We start from the raw sequence: 15,660 nt of genomic DNA on the forward strand, positions 1-15,660 counted from the left end.
CTCATTGTCATCATAAATTGCTTCCATTTGTCCTTGGCTGTCGTCTTCCTCTTCTTCACTTCCTATTTCCTCACACAAGGTTTCACCTTCTGAACTGGGTGCAGTTGACTTAGTGGTTTTGCTCTCTTCTGAGTCCTTTCTATTTTCAAAGAATATTACATCTCTACTTGTGACAATCTCTTTAATCAATGGATCCATTAATCGGTAGCCCTATGAATTTTCACAATAGCCTACAAAAATATACTTTTTAGCTTTTGGATCCCACTTTCCTCTTAGCTGTTTTGGAATATGTGCCATTGCATCACACCCAAAAACCCTTATATTGCTTAGATCAGGTTTCTTTCCTACCCATATTTCATAAGGGGTTCTACTCTTTAATGCTTTTGTAGGTGATCTATTGTTCAAATATACAGCTGTTGACACTGCCTATGCCCAAAAATCTTTGGATAATTCAGCGTCAGTCATCATGCTCCTTGCTTTCTCAACAATGGTCCTATTAGCCCTCTCAGCAACCCCATTTTGAGATGGGCTGTACCTTATGGTAGTTTGATGCCTGATTCCCTTTTCTGCCAGAAGTTTCTTCAATTTCTGGTTAATATATTCTCTCCCATTATCAGACCTGATGATCTTGATCTTCTTTCCTGTCCATCTTTCAACCATATTGCAATATTCCTCAAAGATATCACTCACTTGGTCTTTAGAACTAAGGAAATAAACATGAGTATATCGTGAGTAATCATCAATAAACGTAAGAAAATAATTACTCCCACCTATGGATTCACACTCCATCGGACCACATACATCTGTGTGGATTAACTGTAAGACTTCTGTGGATTTACTCTTACTAGTCTTGAAGGGTAACCTTGCTTGTTTTCCCTTTATACATGTCTCACAAGGATCCTTGGACACACTAAAATTCTGTATTCCCTTTACCATATCCTTTATTATAGACATACTCTTTCTATTTAGATGTCCAAGCCTCCGGTGCCATAAAAAACCTTCTGCTGAATATACTGAATCACTAACATTTTTATGTTTACTGTCAATGATATCCAACTTAAAAATACCCCTTTCGTTACTTGCTGTAGCTATAACTTCACCACTTTCACTGATTACTCTTGCACCCTGCATGTCAAAGGTGACTGTATTTCCTTTCTTGACAATTTCCCCTACAGACAGCAGGTTAGTTGCCACATTTTTCACATAATGAACATTGTGTGCTGTAACCATATCTGATTCACCATTTACACTTACATGTAGATCTAGTTTCCCAGCCAGGTGACACTGGAGTTTGTTGCCATCAACAGTAGATATCCCCATATGAGTCTTATTTTTGGTGTCATAAAGAAGTGATTTATCTCTAACAATATGCACAGATGCACCTGAGTCTAAAATCCATTCCATATTACGGTTGCTCATCCCACCAAAAGAATAAAAACATGAGAGTGCTTTACCTTTGTTATTGGTCCTTCTCTCTGGGCTATCAGTAACATACCTCCTTCGCTGAGTGTCTGATCCTGGGCTTACTTTTTCTTTGCACTGAGACGCAATATGTCCCATCTTCTGACATTTATAGCACCTCACCGGTTTCTTCTTTTTGTTTTTTGAGTAGAGAGCAGACGCACCTTCCTTCTCCAATGTACAACAGCTTGGAGCACTCTTTACGTCCTGTAGGATTTTCACCTTAACACTGTCGCCTGTGATTGGTATACCCGAGCTTTCAAGTCCCATAATCATAGGTGCATACCTTTCGGGCAGTCCTGCCAAAAGCAATGTTCCTATCCATTCTTCAGCGATCTCGAATCCGATGTTTCTCAGTCGGTTCGACGTGGTTAATATTTTGTTAACGTATTCGTCTACACTCTTACATTTGTCCAGACGAGTAGTAATTAACTCGCGTAATAATCCTACTTTTCTCGTAAGACCACCATCCTCGAATGCACTTCGTAAATTGTCCCAGACTTCTTTCGCTGTAGCAGCTTTTTCAACGTGAACATAATTCACCGAATCAATCAGTAATATCAATTTTGATTTTGCTTTCCTATCCTTACTTGAATAATTCTGATCTGTGGATTCCATTGTCCCATCTACCACGTCCCATAGGTCGTCTAAACGTAAATACGCTTCTACTGCGAACTTCCAGGTTGCATAGTTTTCGCGACCTATAAGTCTTTCAATCTGTGGAATTTGTGCCGCACTCATTCTTAACGGTAACTTGCTTTTTATTGCCGTAAAGAACACCGAAAAATAATGCGGAAAAAAATTGCGATCGTCTTGTAAGGATCACTCGCACTTCACGTAAATTGGAACTTTTCCAATACTTTCTCCTTACTATTTTGTTGATATACTTATTCCAAATGCACGCTGGGCCCATAACCTATTGGAATTTTGCGCAGCTGAATAAGTATTAAGGAGAAAAGGGACATCTTACTAATAACTGTATTTGCACACTCAAGAACAAAACAAGATTCCAGTGAACACAACACAATAATCAAAGAGTGTTAGGCAATGCCAAAGAGGTCTATTTTACACAGTGCACTTTGCTCCATCACACACGAAATATATTGTTCACACAATTCCAACAATATCGTACTAAATTCTATCCCAATGGCGCGTTAGACAGTCAAAATCCCAAGCCGATTGTAGGGCTCTGCCCATAGTGATGCAAACATTCGCATTTGGGGAGAGATCCGGTGGACCTGCTGGCCAAGGTAGGGTTCGGCAAGCATGAAGACAAGCAGTAGAAACTATCGCGTTGTGCGAGAAGCATTCAAATGGGTTGAAAACACATAGCTACAGAGTTAAACTGTAGTTCCCGATCTTTCGTAGGAGAAACAATTTGATTAGATCTCAGACGACGCGATGGGGATATTGCCAGATCTCGTTCTTTTCCGTTTCGTTGGCGTCCTGTATGACTGCCACCGTTTGAAGTGCACTGTGGAATGTTTTGGCGTTCCGTTCCGTCAAATGTGAATCCACATTTTGGCTGGATTGAAATCCTATCTCGCGGTGGGCTTACAGTTCCGACAGATGACTGGCTACATAAAGCATCACAGTTTGAACTGATTTTAATGATTTTATCGTTTTAGAGAGTATTTCGAAGGAAAGAAATATAGTAAAAACATATCGCTGCTGTCCAAACTAAGTAAGCTGGTTTTTCACCGGAAATCATCCAGCGGTACGCTAGAACAAGACTTTCCATTCGCATGCGCTTCCTTAATATGAAGCTTAAAATGCAAAAGGCGGCAGCAACATATAAGCGAAAATCCTGGCAATGGCACTCTTCAGCCGCTACTAACATCTAAACAGGTAAACCAACAGTTTTAAAGAATTTCGTGGGAACTGATTGTAGTGATAAGTAGTTATTTGTGCTGATCAGCCACTCGCTCCGCCAGCCGCTCCCTCGCTTTGCAGTTTGCAGTTTGCTCTTATAGTGACGTCACCGCGCAAGTCACTCGCAGTCCTCTTCGCTTCGGGCCCAGCTCTGTTTTTAATAACCTTGAATCGACCTGTTGGGCTTTGTAAAATTCCTCTACAGAACGTCAACGATAACTTTATTCGAAGCTTATTTAGAATCGTCCCTCAGTGTGAGCATCAAGCGTTGCAGATCAAATAGCTAATAAAGACATTTCTGTAAAAGAAAGAAGTTTTGTCTTGCAATATTGGCTAACTTGCTAGAAAACAAAAGCGAAATGCCGAACTTGTGTATGTTTTGAAAATTTGTGTGTACGAAGTGTCAATAAGTGATAACTTTTGTAAAATTTTAGACTGTAATCGAGTAGTAATTATGGAATCATCGGATGAGGATGTCCCAGAATTGGTTCCAGCTGTTTTCCAGCCAGTGCCAGTAACAATAATAACTGGTTATCTAGGCGCAGGGAAAACAACACTTCTTAACTATATTTTAACAGAACAGCACGAAAAGAAGATTGCAGTAATTTTAAACGAGTTTGGGGAAGGTAAAACAAAAACACTATATGTAAATATATACATGTCACTATCTCGTATGATGGTTGTATAACCGTTTGATTATCACCTAACAACGCGTGAATCAGTCTAAGTACCTGGTGCAGATTTGGGTGGGGAAAGTCAATTAAGTATTATAGAACGTTTCAAAAGCCAGTCATGGGATTGGGATGATGCAGAGGGCAAATTTTCGTTAGACATCATTTCTACCTCGTGTAGAAACTTACAGAACCTCCACGCGTGTGAATGGTTCGTTGAGCATAATATAGAATGAAAATAAGGGAGTCATACAGGCTTACTCGTTTGCATTCCATTGATGTCCTTGTATCAGAAATATATCCGTGAATTCTACAGTTAAATTCTACTGTCTTTGAGTTCTTTCAAAGGATGCTGTGAAGCAATCGTTGTCAGTATTATTCCTTTTTATCAAAGTATCAGCATCGGAGCACTGTAGCAACTTCATTTTTAAATCATTGAAAAAATTACATATATCATACCAGGACACTGATACCAGTTGTGTAAGAACTCGTACAATATGGTATTAGTGACAGATAAAGATTTTGACTTGTTTTACTTGTTCAGTATGCCTCCTCTGTAAACGGTCTGTATTATTTAGCACTTCACATACTGATGCTATGGAGTAGGCTTACTGTGAAGTGCCATATCCCTATGTGACATATGAATACAGTATTTTAAGAATGATAAATGTACTTGACTGTTCAAGGTAACAGTGGGGTAAGAGTTAAGTAGGGCCATGTCTCTCCCTTTATTACAACCTTTGTTTTGCATTCACATGTGTTGGTTTCCCCAAACTGCAACCGTATTGTCACCTTGCAACATAATCTAGATCTCAGGTTATGCAACACATCAGTCTGTCACCACAGGCAAGATTGTGGTAAAAGTGGGGAGGGGGTTACTAGCCAGTGTAGATACCCATGATATAGTCATCAAGACGTTATCAACATATTTGGGGTTCCAAAATTAACACATCACATTATCATGTTTCTTTCTTGTTTTCTCAGCTGTCCCAGAGTTGGGGACTGTTCCATCTTCTCATCTGCTACAGGTCCAAGATTATTTTAGGAATGTGATTATAGAGAGGACCAATAATACCACATTTATGTCCTTTTTCAGTTTGTATTTTTCATGATCTGCACAGAAACCTTGCTCATTGGCAACAAGTTCTTCTGGAATGATCTTTCTTGTTATAAGATTTGGCAGACACTAAGGAGAAGGATACACATCCTTGGTTTGAGGTGGTGGTGGTTGGTGTGAGGTGCATTTAACAAGGAAAATCCTATTTGGCAAAGTGCACATGGTCATTATGGTCATTTTGGTAGATTGCACTGGCTGAAGCATGTTTGTGTTTGTCTTGCAACTGTAATAACCATACCTTCTTCAAACCTTTAGTTTTGACCAATCTAGTGTAGGCCTAAATATTGTTTTCTATTTTGTTTCCCTTCTGGCAGCTACATCCTTTTCTTTGATAATGTTTTTGCTTTTGCTATGCCCTTCTCTACATCTATACTCTGTGGACCACTGTGCAGTACATTGGAAAGGGTACGTCCCACTATACCAGCTATTAGGACTTTTTTCTGTTCCATTCATGTATGGAGTGTGGCAAAAATGATTGTTTAAATGCCTCTGTGTGTGCTTTAATTAATCTAATCTTATCCTCATGTTCCCAGTGGGAGTGGTATGTGGTGAGTTGAAGTATATTCATAGAGTCATCATTTAAAGCCGCTTCCTGAAACTTTGTTAGTAGACACTCTCCGAATAATTTCCCTCTCTCTTTAAGACTCTCATTTGTGCTGCCCTTCTTTGTATACATTCAATATCCCCTGTTAGTTCTCTTTGGTATGGGTCCCACACACATGAGCAAAACTCCGGGATGGATCACAAGGGGATTCGTAAGCAATCTCCTGTGTAGACTGATTGCATTTCCTTAGTATTATACCAATAAACCAAAGTCTGACATGTATATAATAGAGGGAAATATTCCACATGGAAAAATTATATATTCTAAAATTATATGTTCTAAGATTCTACAACAAATGTATGTTTGTGTTTGTTTGTGTGTCTATCAACATGCCAGCACTTTCATTTGGTAAGTTACATCATCTTTGTTTTTAGATATAAAGTCTGACATGTGCTTTATCTGTGACCGAGCCTATGTGATCATTCGACTTCATGTCCCAAACAAGGGTAACACGCAGGTATTTGTATGAGTTTGCTGATTCAAACTGTGACTCACTAATGTTATATTCCTAGGATACTACATTTTTCCATTTTGTGAAGTGCACAGTTTTACATTTTTGAACATTTAGAACAAGGTGCCAACCATTGCACAGCTTTGAAATCTTAAAATCAAAATCTGAGTAGATATTTGTACAGCTCCCCTCTGACTGTACTTCATTGTAGATAACAGCATCAGGTACGAAAAGTCTGAGGTTACTATTAATATTGTCCACAAGATCATTAATAAAGCCTACTGCATCTACTTAACTGCCTTGATCCATGGCTTTCCGGATGTCATGCAAGAAAAGTGCAAGTTGGGTTTCACATGATCTGTTTTTGAGAGTTCTGTTGAAGAAACCTCATTGTGTTTGAGCTCAGAATATGTTTTAAGATTCTACAAAAAATTTATGTTAATGATACTGGATGGTAGTTTTGTGTATCACTTCTGCTATCCTTGTAGATGACTGTCACCTGTGATTTCTCAGCACACATTTTTGTTTGAGGGATCTACGACAGATTGCAGTTAAGAGAGGGGCTCACTCAGTTGCAAATTGGGTATAGAATCTGACAAGGGTTCCATTGGCTTTGGGATTTTGTTCAGTTGTAGCGATTTCAGTTTTTTCTTAATATCAGTGAGACTAATATCTATTTCACTCATCTCTTCTTCTTCTTCTGTAGTGGTCAATCCAAGGATTGGTTTGCAACAGCTACAATGGCAGCTTGTCTCCATTCTGTGCGTCTTTCAGCTTTTCTCTTCATTTCTTTATAGGTGTCACATCCCACATCTTTCATGATTTGATCCATGTACCTCAGTCGTGGTCTTCCTCTTGGTCTTTTTCCCTCGACATATCCCTCTATGATTGTGTTCAGGAGACCTTTATGTCGTAATAGATGGCCTGTAAATTGCACTCTTCTTTTAACAATGAAACTCCGGAAGCTTCTCTTCTCACCTGCTCTTTCCAGAACCACTTCGTTGGTGACCTTGTCAATCCATTTTATTTTGAGCATGCGTCTATAGCACCACATTTCAAAAGAATTTAGCTTCTGCTGTTCCTCTGTCCCGAGAATCCATGTTTCACACCCATAGCATGCCACACTCCACACATATGATTTCAAAAATCTTTTCCTGGTTTCAAGGCTGATGCTCTTAGACGTTAATGTTTTTCTTCTTGTTAAAAGCAGCCTTTGCTTGAGCTATTCTACTTCTCACTTCTGCCTTGCTCCTTCCATCCCTGGTAATATTACTGCCCAGATAAGTAAATTTATCAACTTGTTCAAGCAGTTCATTGCCTACATGAACTTGGACTTTCACTTGATCTTCTTTGTCGCATGCCATTACTTTTGTTTTTGCTTTATTAATTCTCATATTATATTCTTCACCCATAACTTTATCCATTCTATTCAGTAGGACTACAAGATCTTCTTCACTTTCAGCCAGGACAGCTATATCATCGGCATATCTTATCATATCTATTCGTTGGCCATGAATTACTACACCTGTCTGTGAATTTTCCCTTACTTTTTTCAGCGCCTCTTCAATGTATACGTTAAAGATAACAGGGGATAGTGCGCAACCTTGTCGGACACCTTTCCTTATCTGCACCTCTTCTTGTTTTGTCCGTCCACGGATAACTGCTGTCTCGTTTTTGTACAGGTTCCATATCATTTTTCTATCTTTATGGTCTAGTCCTACTTTTTTGAGTACCTCAAACATCTTATCCCACTTAACATTATCAAAGGCTTTCTCTACATCTACAAAAGCTATGTATGTTTTCAGGTTCTTATCTAGTCGTTTCTCTATTATTAGTTTTAGAGCAAATATTGCTTCTCTGGTTCCTCTATCTTTCCGGAATCCAAACTGGTCTTCGGAGAGTGTAGCTTCGACTTTTTGTTCTATGCGTTTTAGGATAATTGAGGTTAATATTTTAGAGGCGTGAGTAACTAGGCTGAGTGTCCTATAATTTTCACATCTTGTAGCATTTGCCTTCTTTGGAATGGGGATCATAACGTTTTTCTCAAAGTCTGTAGGAATTTTACCCTGCTCGTACATGTTGAAAACAAGATTATACAACTCCTGATTCAGTTTTGCTCCTCCAGATTTCAGAAGTTCGGCTGGGATATTGTCTATACCAGGCGATTTGTTGTTTTTCAATTTTTTCAGAGCTAGTTCAAACTCTACCTTTAATATAGGTTCACCTATGTTGTGTGCATCTACTTCTGTTTCTTCTTCCATGATGTTTTCAGACAGGTCTGGTCCGCTGTACAGTTTTCCTATATATTGTTTCCATCTTCTTGCAACTTCATCATCGTCATCCAACATATTGCCATTTTCATCCATCACAGCCCTACACTTGTTTCTTCTGTCTCCAAAGCAATGTCTCACACATTTATAGGCCTTGTCGATATTTCCCTTGCTCATGTTGTCCTCAACTGAAATACAGAGATCAACAAGGTATTTTTCTCTTGCTTGTTTTGCCTCTCTGTTGATTCTGTTTTTCAGACTCTTGTATTTCTCTTGGTCTTCCTTCTTCACAGAATTTTTTAATTTCCTTCTTTCTTCCATCATGTTTAGTAGGTCATTAGTGATCCATTCCTTCCTTTTCTCTGTCCTTTCTTTTCCTATTACTTTTTCTGCTGCTTCTAAAATACCAGTTTTTATTTTTTCCCAGCTGCTTTGGATGTCATTGCAGCCCTGTGTATTTGTTTTCTTGTCTGTTTCTAGTTGATAGTGCTTCAGTGTATTTTCGTTTTTCAGGTTTGTCAAATCCCATTTACATGTACTTCTTCTTTTAATGTTCTTGAACTTTAGTTCAGTCGTCATCATAACGAGTATGTGGTCACTTTCCACATCACAGCCTGGATATGATCTGCTGTCCTTAACTTGGTTTTTAAATCTTTGCTTCACTAATATGAAGTCAATTTGGTATCTGTTAATGTCACCAGGCATTTTCCAAGTATATCTTCTTCTTGGATGATGATTAAAGAAGGTATTTGTAATGCAAAGTTTATTTCTTTGGCAGAATTCTACAAGTTTATCCCCTCTTTCATTTCTTAATCCTAATCCAAAATTCCCTGCCACATCCTCTTCTTTACCTTCCCCAACAACGGCATTCATATCTCCCATGATGACAAGGTTTTCAGCTCTTCTGTGGTATGAGAATTAAGTTGGGCAATACTTCTGGGTTTTCCAGTGTAAAGGAACATTTGTGCCATTAACAGCCTTTACACATTATCAGAATTTCTGTGGGTTTTGTTAAAGATCATTTGACAGTATTATGCTATGGTAGTCATTCAAGGCTTCACACATTGCTCTCTTGACTGTCAAACACATTTCATTCAGCATCTTGCTATCTACAGCCCGGTGCTGTGTTTTGTACCTATTTTGCAGTAGTCTCTGTTTCTTTAGAAATTTCATTCTTTCTTGTGTCATACTTATCAAATTCCAGTACTTTGAACTTTCTAGTGACTCCCAGCTACAGATGGCATTTTACAACGGTTAGCTGCAGTTATAGAGTGATGTGTTACGTTCAAAGCTGTTTGTAAATGGTTTGAAAGATGAAGACTCATAGTTGTCTAATAACCTACTAACAAATTCATTACCTTATTAATCAGCAGGCTGTCTTTTTTTATTATTGTGAGAAATCAAGGACCAATTTAAATTAAATTCAAAATTAAAATCAGAGCTGAATATACTGATCCTAAAGACACAACAGGAATGCTTTCCTTATTTCCACAGTATTATTAATAAACCATTAATGTTAGCAAAAGGCAGTGAAAAAGCTTTTGTATGCTGATAAAAGAGGCAGTTGTGGTTGAGTTAATACTGAACATTTCATAGATGACTTTTTGTGGACTGTCATGTGGCCAATGAAAGTGCTAAACCAATGGTATGCATAGGAAAATGTCCCGACAGTGACTTACTTCCAGTAGGAATGGAAGAGAATATGACCAAGTAATGACTGTACAACTGGAAATAAGTTGTAAGATGGCTTTTGTACAGTTATCCCATTTGTAGTGTGTCAGTTTTAATATATTTGTAGTGTTTAAAATTGACATTGTTATTAATTTATTGTGCAATGATATTAATTTATAGTGTGATGATGCAGCTGTAAATGACAGGATGCGTAGAGCCTGCAGATGTGTTATGCTTTACAATTACAATATTATTGTGGTGCTGCGTTAAGTAGCTCATGGCCAAAACAAAAACTGTCACTTATAATGTAACCACACAACATGGAAAAACTCAATAGACTGCTGTTTGAAATCTGTTATCAATGAGTAATGTGATACATGCCTTTTTCAAGACACCTATAAATCTTTCTGCACAAGTTTGCTATATAATCTTTGGCTGCTTGTGGAACGAACATCATATCTCCCCTCGGTACTTGCCCATTGCTCGACTTTCTGGCGTCGAGGTCAGTTGTGACATGCTGCATTCCTTGTCTGCTTACAAATGTTTTTAGTGAGAGTATGTATCAGGATACTGTGAAGTGCAGTCAAAGTCCAGCCTGCTATTTCATTTGTTGTATACTGCCCACAATGCTGTGTTGCCTGAGGTGATACTAGATGTAAACCGTATTTTTCACACGAGAAGATATGTGAAGCCTGGTAACCAATGTAAGTAGCATGTGGTGTGTTATTTAGACACACAGGTGAAATCTAATGAACTGTTAGAGGGAAGAGAATTACCAAAAAAGAGTGAGGAAGTTAGAAGTCTGACTAGTCAATAACACTCCTTACCATCGCCAGAATAATGTATTACTTCTGGTTCAAATACTGATTTTCCAGAAGGTACAGAAGGGGGAGGCCAAACAATTATAAACAATAGCACACACATGAAATTGGCTTATAATTATCTGTTTGATATTACTGATCAGCAGAAATTGCTGTCGTGTAGTCATTTGAGTTGTCTGCATTCAGCATTGTTGGCTGATTATTCAAAACACTGAATGGGTGCTGGACCTCGGTATGAGACATTTATGAGTTCAACCCAAGAGATGACCCTGTCGAGGCAGACAATGAAGGCTTATTAATAAAGGGAATGAATTTTCTTTATGAGTCTGTGATCATTGTGAATATTTTCTGGAAAAAAAGTCTAGTTCGCTTACTAAAATTTCTTGATTTCTTACGATGTTTTGGCCACTGCCATCATCAGATATCAGCAATTGAGATGAAAGGAACATAATTAGAGACAGGCATTTGTTATACAACAACAAGCTAACAAGAGATAATAATTAATAAAGTTAAAAAATATTTTTAAAGATACACTCACCGGAAAGCTTAGAACTTATAAAAGAAAGTTCTGTGTCACTCCTGAAACCTGTACCTAAGTGGGTGCCAACTAATAGCTTAATTCAACATTTTTTTCAAATTCATAAGTTTTAGTTGATAGTTGGCGTTAGTGCTGGGGACATTACCTTTGAATTTTATATTATTACTTATATATGTGTATATTTTTTCTCCATACTTATAAAAAGACAACTTCACTGTAAAATATAAACATTCACAGACAGATTATAAAAAATGATTTAAATGAGTATAATTCCATACTTGTGCAATTAGCTTTTCAGAAGGTGCCAGTTACTTCTCTAAACAAGCCACAAGTATTCGTTTAAACTGCTACACAATAATATCTATGTAACAGCATCATGAGCTTTAGTATTAAATATATTTTTTACCTTATCATGATGCAGTGATTATAAAAGTAGCACTTATTGTTATAATTGCAGGCATCTGATAAATGAGAAGCTGTTTGCTGTGAACTAAAATGTAGTCAAACAATACCCAAAATCTGTAAACTTATAAACATATTGTAGAGAATAAAACAATATAGTTATTGAATTAAAATAGTTTGGTAGACATGTCCTTTTTGTGGAACCAACAGTAGCTTGCTCCCTGAGGTAGGTTGTTTGGTGCTCACCAGTGGGAGCTCTGCCAGCCCAGCAGAAGTGACATGAAGTATGGCCTAGTCACCAACAGGAGAGCACGTCACAGTCAGTACGTCTCACTGTCTGTTCTCGAAAAATATCAAAAGATCATTCAAAATTGTTTTTGGATATCTGTTTTTGTGGTTAAAAATATCTAGGTTTCCCAATATGTTTAAGCCATATGCCTTTCTGGTTCTGTGTAATACTTTTAATATTTCCAAACGTTCACTTATCTGATTGATGTTTCTGAGTGTCTGACTGTTGTGTCATCAATGTGCTGCCACTCCCTCGTAGGAGTATTCTTTAAACCTTGCGATGAATTTCCTTCTGGTTTGTCCTATATAAACCTTATCACAATCATTGCAGCTTATTTTGTACACTAAATACTTGTCACCTTTATTTCCAATGTTGTGATGTAACCTATTTGGCTGGTAGGAGTAGAGGATCACTACATAACTGGCATCCAGTGTAGGATCAGAAAAGTCTGTCACTACTGCAACCTCATGTTTGAAAAAGTGTGGGAGAGATCAGCTGCACATATAATCCATAGACCATATGCAGTGTTTGTCAGAAGCTAAAGTTAAATGTATTCAGACTGTAGAAATTGATATAGAACAAGCATGTCATTTGTAACACCTTCTATTTAGTATTTTCTTCGATATTTTACCATCTAAATGTAAAGTTCCAGTAGCTGATGTCATTCAAAGGAAATCTGTACAATAGTTGACTTTAAAATATTTGTGTGTTTCGTATCTTTACAGGCAGTGCTTTAGAGAAGAGTGTCTCTGTTGGGCAGGATGGAGAATTATATGAAGAGTGGTTGGAGCTCAGAAATGGTTGCCTGTGTTGCTCTGTCAAGTAAGAGAGACTTTACTATGTGCCTTGTATGTTATAGATAACCACACTTGTGTTGTGTGCATACATGTCTCAGTGAAACTGTTATTGTGGAACTACTCTCTTAATTCAAACTATTCTGATTTCGTTTACATGTGGCCAGCTTCACACAGCTACATTCATGCGTATGTACATGACACTGAGTGTGACAATAGTAACATGTTGGCTGCTTTGCTGTATAAATGATAATTCATTTCACATTGCGGCAATTTCCACGGGTAAGAATGAAAGAAGCGTTAGTAATGTGCATGTAAGATGATGATGTGACTATGCTCTGGCTTGATATGTTTTTGTAAAATGGTGTACAGTGAAGGTCTGCAGTGTCCAAAACAGGATTGCACCTAAGTTGGCAATTTTTTTTTTAATCTGGATTTCTAATCAGTTATCCCATTCTTGTCCATGAAAACTACCACAACCAAATCAAGTTGTGTCTGTCTGTACAGAGCAAGAAAGAACATGGTGCTAAATTTGTTGCATAACACTTATATGTAGCTATCTGAAGAAGAGAACAACTACCCAAAACAGGTAACTACTGCTATGTAGAAAGCAGTTTAATAATTTAGTCATTGTTGGCATTTAATTTTAATCATCTTTAAAAAACTGTAAAAAATGAAATATGGCTACTCAAATTGAAATAATAAGATTGGTAATTGGTAAATATTATGTGCCAAATCAGTGTGTCCGTTATTTGGTGTTGAACTTGCCTGTTATGGTTTCTCTCTGTTGTAATATTTCACATCCTGTATATAACTGGAATTGTGTGAACAATCATATATGTTTTTCCAAATAATTAGGAAGAATTTTCAGTCATGATTATGATATTAGCAGTGCTAACTAAAACACATTGAATGAGTTCTTTGATAACATGATTTAGCCTTCAACATATAGCAGGCTGTGCAAGGTAATTGCAGGAAACAGAATTATTAACCAGTGATCAAAACTGCAATCTTGTAGCAGCTATGAAGACGATTCAAGTTAAGGAATAGTAAGCCACATCCTGGCCCACATTTTAAGCACTCACATTGCCATGGGATGACATAAACTGGTAATCATAAAAGGTGGTTTATCCATTAGCAGAGGACCAATTTTGAGAAATACCTCCCTTCACTGTGACCCACTTCACTAGACTTGTCTCTGGACTGCTACAATCTACTGCCTCTTGGGACCATGGCGCTATCGCACCTGGCTATTCATGGGTGGACTGTCCACAAGCCCATAGCCTTGTGGAAACGTGTCGCTACTCTTCCATGGCACCTCCATGCAAATTGCCACTACATCATTCATGGACTTTGTCATAGTGAGCACCATCTAGGTATCATCAAAGATTGGCATTTCAGTTTTAATCAAATTGTGTGGACGTTTGTCCTCAGAAACTTTAGTTAGTTTAGTTCATGGTTAATAAACAGTTGTTATCCCAGTGTGTGCTCATCAATCACAACCTTGGTACACCACTTGGTTAAGGACATAACACAATGAAGAGGTATCACAGTAGAGTGTGTGATATTTTGTAAAGTATTGAAAAATTACTGACATTAATATTTGATGCTTTAGGTTTAGAAAGGCCACAGACTTTTGCTTCTAAATGCACAATTATTAGGAAAATACAAACATGACAAATTACAGTCTCCTTTTGAAGTGGTATTTAAGATTCATTTCAGAATACAAACAGTTTGAAGTGTTAAATAGCATTTGCCATTAACTTTGCGTGATGGATCACCCCTAGGGCATGGAAATATGCTCCACAAGGTAATGCTTCGACAACAGAGGTTACAGTTAGTTCTAAAAATTCAGTATATTTTTTGGGTTGCTGTTCCCTGATACAAAATTCAGGATTCAAGTTAGCATACATCACTTGGCCCAATTGTTGCTTGGCCATTTTATGTCAAATTACAGTTTGGAATTTATTAACAGTAATTTTCAGGATTGGTACAGACAGACTTGTATCTCAACAGCTCATCTTTTCCCCAGAACTTCTTCTGAGAATGATTTCATATACCCAGTGCCTGCATGATAAATGCAAGAAGTATTTTCCTGAAAAGTTGTCAGTCAAAATATACACACCTCAAAAAGTGCCATAATGCTGAAAAGCTGCTCGGTGAGAGTTACTTAGGCAACTTTGTTCTTTCCCATAGTAAGTTAAATATCCATATTATGTGTGAAACTACTAGCATCATTTTCAGATATGTTAATATGTAACGTTCATATTATCACTTCAGAAATATACAATGACCAAAATTTTGAACCTATTATTTGCATCCTTCATGTGTTTTCATGGCCATTGTTGTTCTGTCAAAAGCTTTATTTCTTTCTCTAATAACTTCAATTCCATGAATGAATCTTGTCCCTCTTGAGCTACAATTGACCAAGAACTGGATAACTTCTTGAATATTAGTGACATTGAAAGCATTTGCATGTGCTACCTCCTCAAATTTTTGAAAAATAAATAAATAAATCTTTTCCAGCATGTTTTTATAGTTGCCTGTATTGTTGTAACAAATCTTCCAGTTTTGGTATGCAATTTCTCAGCGAGTGGACACTTTGAAACACATTTAATTTACTCACTTGAAAATTCTATATGAAAACCTTTAATCTTTGTATGACAGATGACAATCTGCTCTCAGTAATTTCATCAGAT

General features: G+C 37.4%; 1 protein-coding gene across 1 annotated transcript in view; it reads left to right on the plus strand.

Moving 5' to 3' along the window:
- The first annotated feature begins 3,603 nt into the window (after window positions 1–3,603).
- The window catches only part of LOC126191214 (COBW domain-containing protein 1-like), a 524,606-nt gene continuing 512,549 nt past the window's right edge, over window positions 3,604–15,660 (plus strand). The window contains exons 1-2 of the mRNA XM_049932014.1: window positions 3,604–3,959; window positions 12,893–12,989. Of these exons, the coding sequence (XP_049787971.1) occupies window positions 3,788–3,959; window positions 12,893–12,989 (269 nt within the window). The 5' untranslated portion in view covers window positions 3,604–3,787. The remainder of the gene's footprint in view (window positions 3,960–12,892; window positions 12,990–15,660) is intronic.

Source organism: Schistocerca cancellata, chromosome 6, assembly GCF_023864275.1.
Source record: "Schistocerca cancellata isolate TAMUIC-IGC-003103 chromosome 6, iqSchCanc2.1, whole genome shotgun sequence".
Lineage (NCBI taxonomy): Eukaryota > Metazoa > Arthropoda > Insecta > Orthoptera > Acrididae > Schistocerca > Schistocerca cancellata.